This window comes from Octopus bimaculoides, chromosome 20 (genome assembly GCF_001194135.2).
Source record: "Octopus bimaculoides isolate UCB-OBI-ISO-001 chromosome 20, ASM119413v2, whole genome shotgun sequence".
NCBI lineage: Eukaryota > Metazoa > Mollusca > Cephalopoda > Octopoda > Octopodidae > Octopus > Octopus bimaculoides.
The window spans coordinates 7,534,914-7,543,523 of record NC_069000.1 but is presented as its reverse complement, the minus strand read 5'-3'; the positions used below and the strand labels follow the sequence as shown (position 1 = coordinate 7,543,523).

Here is an 8,610-nt window from a genome sequence, read left to right as displayed (position 1 = left end):
CCACGTCAAAACGGTAGAGGAGTAGGGGCCGAAACCGGACGTGGTTCCTCCTGATGATGTCTTGAGCTAACTGGATCCTAATCCACCAAGGGAAGGTATGTCAGAAGAAAGTAATTCAACAACTCGGGTTGATGAACCGTAAGACGTGTGGCCAGAACCTCCTGGAAAATAACCATAGCGAGGGACATTCCACAGTTGAATCAGAACAGTCACAAACAGTGAAAAAAGACATGCACCCAACACCAGAGCTGAAGACACCTCCGAAAGGGGGTGGGCCCCCCACGTCAAAACGGTAGAGGAGTAGGGGCCGAAACAGGACGTGGTTCCTCCTGATGATATCTTCAGCTAACTGGATCCTATAAAGGAGCTGTTGTGGTAGCAGACCACGAAACATGGTTGAAATTCCTCAGATTGTTTTAACATCTACTTTTCCATGCTTATGTGGTTCACATGGAATTGAGTGAAGCAGATTTTCTTCAGCCAAATACTCTTACTGTCACTAACCTTCACCTGTTTTCCCAAGTAAGGAAAAACTGGTGAACGTTTATTATTGATTCATCGAAATTTTGTCCCTATTGAAAAGAAAATACTTTTAAGTGTACTAATTTTTTTAAGGGAGACAACTCCAAAATTCAAATCAACAACTGTATCGTCTGCCCCGGTTACTATTAAGTGGAACTCTCTAGTATCACTAGCTAATGTGGCCACCACTGACAACTGCTGTACTAAACTACACAGTACTATGTAAATAATACACAGCTATATACATAGTATGCACGCATCTTACACATTACAGTGTAAACATTACACAATTATATACAGCTAAACATTATCGTCTGCCACATTACGGCACAGAGTGGAACTCTCTAGTGTCACCAACATGTCTACCGTTGACGTGGAAGATGAAACAATTCTGACGGCGATATTTAAAGATTCTTTCCCCGGTAATTTTTACTGTTTTTCTTTGTGGTAATTGCAACAACAATCCACTACCTGGTGACAGTTATACTCCTAACATTAATATCTCCGCCGTATAACTCTCTTATTGATTTATTTGGTTTGTTGAGACAAGAGATTGTTTTGTCGTTAACACCAGGTTACACCTGACCGAACACATCGATGTTCAAAGACATTGCAGCGATGGTCATCCTCTATTTTTATCATTTTCTTTTTTTTAACAAATATAGCACCTCTAAAGCCATATTATTTACTATGTCTTTCCATATTTAATGCAACAGGGCGTAGTTTTAGGGCAGTTTGGCTGCTGTGCTATTTTCTAGCAGATCGAACGACTGCATAAATGCTACCTCGTTGAGATTTAATATAAAGGGCTTACAGGAATGTTTAATGTTCATATCTTTCTCCCTGTTAATAGCTATGTAGTTAAAGTGAACCTGTGACAAATCAGGTCATAAGTTCGCTTCTAACAAAGCTTTAGATTTCTAACCTTTTTAGTATTAATAATTATTAGGACAGTCGTTCTACTCTAATGAGTTCAAATCCTACAATGTTTTAACATGTCTCTCATCCTTCCTGAGTTCATAAAAAGTAAATATCAGTTCGGTAATCTTCCAGTTTCGTGGTAAAAGAAATAAATAAAAATATTCAAGGGAAATAACTGAACGAATTACCAGTATTATCCGTACTAATTTTTCTCTAAAACAGCATGCGACGGAATTTTTTTTTATAAAAGTTTAGAATGTTTTTTTTCTTTTTACAAACAGCATGCGACGGAATTTTTTTTTTTATAAAAGTTTAGGGTTAGATGTTGTGCAGATTTCTCATAAGAAACTATGATGTTCAATCACGTATGTGATTTATATATAAACAGTTAACGTCAATCAAATCACGTGATTTATTTATAAACAAAGTAGTACGGATGACGTTCAGTTATTTCCCTTGTATTTTATTTACTTTTTTAACCTCTCGAAACTGGAAGATTACCTTTCAGTTCTGTACTTAGATTAATCCTACGACGGACTTTTGGGAATAGCTATCACTATTTTACGGAGATGGAAAGGGGCAAAATAATCGTGTAGTTGTTGTTCACTTCCTTTTTTTTAGTATTCCTGCTTCATGCAACAGGAATTACGATTGTGGAAGAATTCATTTACCAAACAATGTTTTTTTAATTTTTATTTTTCACTGTTTTACTCCCCAATTTCCACACCTTTTCCCTTCCCCGTAAGGTAGAGATAGTTATTCTGAAAGTCTGACAATTCTCCTTCATTTCCTTACAAAATTACTTTACTGGTATAAACCATGTAATAATTCAGACATGGACAATGATATGAATTGAGTAAATAGTTTGGTTTGGAATCCTATGAACATTGCTGAATATATGAGGTTAATTAGTGATATATTCAGACACTGGTCTGGTTATATGCGGATATAATAATAATAATAATCCATAGAGAAAACTGAAAGAACAGTGACTGTGCTGTTGTGACTATAACAACCAAGATGAGGACACTAGTGTGACTATATCAGTATATAATACTGAAAATTCCTGAAGAAAGCTGGAGAGTACAATAACCGAGATATGACTATGACAACTAAAATGAAGGCAGTAGTCTGAATATATTTGTATATTAATGAAGATCATACTTCTCCGAAATTCAAACAATATTTTTAGTATATCTGTTCTTACCGTACAAATATTTGTTTAATTATTTACTTTATTGTGAGAATAAAGGAAAGTTGCTTAACAGTAGTTCAACCCTAATTCAGCCGGTCTATGATCAATGACATTCCAACCGTAACCATCCAATCTTTTTACATTAAGGCCACTCTTGGAAAGCTATACAAACGAAGGGAGGTAACTAAACATCTTTCTGTTTTGCATTTGTTTTCACCCTCTCAACATGGTAGCGTTGAAAATGTCCCTGCAGTTTGCACACCTTCCCTGGTTGTTGTTCAGACATCAAGTCAGTCCTGATAGGGAAGATTAATAATCATAAACATTCCAGCTGTGACCATCCTGTCATGTGCAATGTATTTGGGGACTATATTGTCCAGTGTATCCTGGATGACCTGTCTGTTGCAAGAGGCGGCTTTGCTTACCATTTCTATGTCACCATGTGAATTATTATAATTAATTCAGTCTACCAATTCTATAATTGTCTGTGCACAATTACAGAATTAGTTGAGCACTACACAAACTTCCCTGCCAATTTATGTGCATGCAGTTAGGTTCTGGGATCAAACCCCAGCAGGGTCTACTTTACCTTCCTACATTTAAAATTGTTATTGTTAAGAGAAATATAAAAACTAAATAATAATATTTGGGTTTTTTTTTTTTCTAGAAAGTTGGAAAGAAAACCCTGATTTTGTCCAATACCTAGCAGAATTAAGTTCTTATGGTATCGAGAAATTGAGTAAGTACACAGACTACCTTTGAATTATTACTTTTACTGCTTATTATTTATATACACACTGTTACCATTTTGTAGTGTGTATACACCATGTTGCCACTGTATATATATATATGATAAATGTTTTTAAAAAAATTTAAACAATGCAGGTGAGAAGTAACACAAAATATGTAAAGTGATGTCAAGAAATGAAAATATAGAGAAAATATTGTATTGCCTTATATGGGTTGTTTAATGTTTCTGTAACATTTCAGGAAAGATTCCTCTTATCAAATATAAGAAAGATAATAATCCAAGAGTCTGGAGAAACATGTTATTACTGACATATCATTATTATATTATTCATACATTTATACAATGCTTCAAACAAATTACTTTTATCCTTACTAAAGACCCCCTTCGGTCATGAATGACCGTGGGATTGCACCTAGAAAGTCCCCCCCCCACTCACAAGGCACAAGTCTGGATAAGGTTGTTTATGAAAGACCAGCAGTTGCCCATGCATACCAGCTTCCCATCTCCATGCCACCGATGTTGTCCAAAAGAATGGCAAAGGCCAATACAGCTTGGCACCAGTGATGTCGCAACTCATTTCTACAGCTGAGTGAACTGGTGCAACATGAAATAAAGTGTCTTGCTCAAGAACACAACACACAGCCCAGTCTGAGAATCAAACTCACTAGCTCATGGCTGTGAGCCTGACACTCTAACCATAGGCCATGTGTCTTCCCCTACTGTATTTATAATACAAACATGGGGGAAATGAGTGTGCCAATTTAAATCCTTACATGTGAAGTGCTATCTAAAATTCCTTCTGTAACACCATGTTACCACTCTACAGTATATATATATATATATATATATATATATATATATATATATATACGTACTCACACACACTGTTACCACGGAACTCTGCATATAAATTATATTATCATTGTATATACACCATGTTACCACTCCATATTCTATATGCACTGAGACACCACTGTACACACGACATGCTACCACTCCATGCAGCATGTACACCAATTATCATTCTATGAGTATTGCTATAAATGCACCATATTTTCTGATTGCAGGCCGAGAACCAGAGAGACTTGCAGAAGAGAAAGCACAGATTCTCGAGGAAACTCAGGATTTAGCATTTCATAATTACAAAACATTTATTGAGACAGCTGAATGTTCTAGAGAGATCTTTGAAGATGTGAGTATATACAAACAAATGGACATTGTTTAACCTCTTGTTCTTTTCTTTCAACAGCACAATAAAGTTAAGAATGTCTCTGTCATCCACAGGGACCAGCTCTGATTTCTGTAGCTTAAAATGAATGAGAGAGTACACCTCCCTTGGATAGGGTACTAGTCTATCACCAGATAACTTTCTTCAACAGTTCTAATAGCCAGCCTACTGAAAGCTAGGAGAATTGAGCTGGTCTTTGACACAATAATCTAGGCCTGTTGTTGATCTCTCAGCCTCAGAGTTAGTCACCTAATATATCTACTTAGACAATTCACTATAAACATTCTATTTACAATATTTGATACAAGTACATGCATGTTGGTGCAGGCATGGCTGTGTGGTAAAACGTTTACTTCTGAACCACATTGTTCCAGGTTCAGTCTAAACCACATTGTTCCAGGTTCATAACCATTCATTAATTTTTTTTTTCTTTTTGTTTCATCTTTTTTCTTCCAGTTTCAAATCATTGAGAAACATGTTAGTAACTTATTACAACAGTTGCCACCATTCTCTTCTGAATGTGAGAACATTGCTAAACGAGCACAGGAGATTAATGCCAGGTGAGGTTCAGCTGTTTCTTCATTTTTTTTTTCTTCCTCTTCTTCAGCATGTACACTTTCATCTAAACCACAACACCTGCCATTATCTATTAGTAACATCTTCCCTACCACCACCACCACCTCCATCACTACCTCCGCAACCATTATAATCATTACTACTACTACCATCACCGTCATGTCCAGTCTCCCAACATCTCTACTGTATAAATATTTCTTTGCGTGTGTGTGTATGTGTCAATTTCCATGCGTACATGTGTGTTTAAATTTGTCCATGTAAGTGTGTCTGTATATGTAAGTGTACTTTTTTGTTTTTACATATTTGCTTCATAACTTATATACGTGAGTGTATATGAATGAATATTTGCATCTCTCTATGTCAATGTCATTTGTGTGAAGATATTTAACAAATATTTATTGCTTTGTTCACATACACGCATATATATAAAGTGTAGAGTTAAGAGGACTCTTAATTTTATCAATGGCATGGTAACCTCTCTAGCGCTGGTGCCATAACACAACCCACCAAGTATACTCTTCAACCCTTGACAACCGCTATTGGTGTGTTTACATCCCCATAACTGAACAGTTTGGCAATAGAGACCGATACAATAAGTACTAGGCTTACAGAGAATAAGTCCTGGGGTTCATTTGTTTGACTATAGTGGATGCTCCAGCATGGCTGCAGTCAAATGACTGAAACAAGTAAAAGAATATAATTATATAATTTTATATATATAATGTTTATATATATTATATATTGTAACTGTAAATATATTAGGCATCATGTTTTATTCTGTTTCTCTGTCATGTTATTACAGCCGTCGTATGAACAGTTTAACACTGCAACGTCACACCCAGTTACTGGAGATCCTAGAGATGCCACAACTGATGGACACTTGTGTGCGAAATGGTTACTATGAAGAGGCTCTGGAGCTAACTGCTCATGTGAAACGGCTGGAGAAGAAACACTACAATCTTCCTGTCATTGCTGTAAGTATTATTGATGTTGTTGTTACTACTATTAAGGCAGCAAGCTGGCAGAATCATTAGCACGCCGGGAAAAATGCTCAGCGGCATTTTGTTCATCCCTACGTTTTTTTGAGTTCAAATTCTGCCCAGGTCAGCTTTCCCTTTCATCTTTTCGGGGTTCATAAATTAAGTACCTGTGAAACATTGGGGTCGATGTGATTGATTAACCCCCTCCGACCCAAATTTCGGGCCTTGTGTCTTTAGTAGAAAGGATTATTATTATTATTATTAAGAAAGGTTGCGAGCTAGCAGAATCGTTAGTACACCAGGTGAAATGCCTTGTGGTATTTCGTCTGCCGCTACTTTCTAAGGTCAAATTCTGCCGAGGTCAACTTAACGCTTTCAGGGTCAATAAATTAAGTACCAGTGAAACACTGGGATCAATGTTATCAACTAGTCTCCTCCCCACCAATTTCAGGCCTTGTACCTTTAGTAGAAACAATTATTATTGTTATTATTATTAAAGTGGCAAACTGGCAGAATCATTAGCATGACAAAATGCTTAGTGGCATTTTGCTATCTATATGTTCCGAGTTCAAACTCTACTGAAGTCAACTTTGCCTTTCAGATTTTCACAGGATATTAATTTAGCTTTTCTATGTATAATTGTCTTCAGGATTGTCTACCTCTAGCAGCCTTCAGCTTCCTTGGAGGAAGGATAGGTACCCCCATCTTGTTGAGGACCATATTGTACTGGGGTCAGGAGATAGTTGGCGAGACATTGAAGGATGGTGTTAAATGTAGAGTAAGGTTTCAAATAAGGTCAACAAAGCACAAGTGAAATAGTTCTGAAAATGTCAAAACAAGTGGATGGTTTGTTTGTTTTTCTTCTGTATATGCTGACACAACAAAAATATGTTTTCTAAGAGACCCCTTTCAGAGCCCCCCCCCCCGACTAATAGTGTGTAATATTCATTACTTGATGTTTTAAAGGGTATCATTGATGAAATAAAAGGATTCACACCACTAATTACTTCGCGTGTTTTACTCTCCCAGAGCATCGTTGATGAAGTTAAAGGATCAACACAGTTGATGTTGAATCAGTTAATCCAACAACTGCGGACCAACATCCAACTGCCTCTTTGTCTAAGAGTTATTGGTTACTTAAGAAGGATGGATGTCTTTTCAGAGGCTGAACTACGCATCAAATTTTTGCAGGTCAGTATGTGTCTTGTGTCTGTGTATCCTTGGAATTTTACTGTAACACAGGATTGTAACATGGTGTGACATTGTATTTCATTGTTTGACAATATTGTGAACTATATATTATAATGCATGTGATATGAGAGTATTGAAACACAAGCTGTGACAGTGCTGTATCATGTCGTGTGATAATTTTGTCATGTGGTGTGACTGTTGTAACTCATGTCATGTGATGAGTATTGTAGCCCATGTGGATGACAGTGTTGTAACACACATGAAGTGTCACGTTGTAACAATGCTATATGATGTAACTTTGCTGTCAAATTGGTGTTGTTGGCTATTGTGTGTGTGCGTGTGTGTCTGTGAACTGAGTATTGGTACACTTTTATTGAGTAATTTTGGAATGGCTACTGTTGTTAATGTAGTTACATTTCAGGTTCCCTAACCTGTTCTTTATATTTCCTCAGGCTCGCGATGCATGGTTCCAGTGTATCATTGATGGAATCCCAACAGATGATGGTAAGCTGCTCCATACTCAAACTCTCACTCACCAACAGAGGTTGGTTGTAGCTGTAAATTCTTTTAATTGGCTGATGTTTGGGGTGTATATTGTCATCACTTCACACATAACTGCCTCAGGCTGCCTAACTGATAAACAGGTTTCACTCTTCCCCACCACCTGTCACTATAGTTAACAGAAGGCTAGACATCCAGTTGTAGACTCATTTACTCTAACAGTATATAAATCTCCTAAATAGCTACCTCCACACGATACCTGTTTACAGCTTGATCAGTTGATTTAGGAAGACACTACAACTCTGTTAATAGGTAACAGACTGAAAATACCTGAATTAGGACCATAACACATTCAGAACTTTGACAGTCTGTGTATTATATTGCCTCTACAGCTTACACTGTAGTACCACTGCAGCTTACACTATAATTGCCATTACAGTTTCCACTGTAATTACCATCATAACTAACACTACAGTAACATTATAACAACACTACAACTAATATCCCTAATGTACTGTTTTCCTCTTGTCCAGCCTATGTCCACATCACCAAGATAATCGAAGCAAGTCGCGTCCACTTATTCGACATCATAACACAGTACCGTGCCATCTTCTCTGATGATGACACACTTGTGACATCATCGTCATCGTCAGCACCACGCGACGACCTCCTCCAACATTCCTCACCTTTCTATAGCTGGCTCACACTCAAGGTAAGTGACACTCTAACAGATGTGGGGTGGTAT

At 37.1% G+C, this 8,610-nt stretch overlaps 1 protein-coding gene across 2 annotated transcripts in view; it reads left to right on the top strand.

The window, feature by feature from the left end:
• Positions 1-650: 650 nt before the first annotated feature.
• The window catches only part of LOC106869850 (conserved oligomeric Golgi complex subunit 8), a 14,412-nt gene continuing 6,452 nt past the window's right edge, over positions 651-8,610 (top strand). Inside the window, exons 1-8 of one of the 2 annotated variants that reach the window (XM_052974934.1) lie at positions 651-944; positions 3,306-3,377; positions 4,457-4,581; positions 5,074-5,177; positions 5,996-6,167; positions 7,203-7,364; positions 7,817-7,868; positions 8,399-8,577. In XM_052974934.1, coding sequence (XP_052830894.1) covers positions 881-944; positions 3,306-3,377; positions 4,457-4,581; positions 5,074-5,177; positions 5,996-6,167; positions 7,203-7,364; positions 7,817-7,868; positions 8,399-8,577 — 930 coding nt within the window. In that variant the 5' untranslated portion in view covers positions 651-880. The remainder of the gene's footprint in view (positions 945-3,305; positions 3,378-4,456; positions 4,582-5,073; positions 5,178-5,995; positions 6,168-7,202; positions 7,365-7,816; positions 7,869-8,398; positions 8,578-8,610) is intronic. The other variant, XM_014915769.2, reaches the window with a different exon arrangement.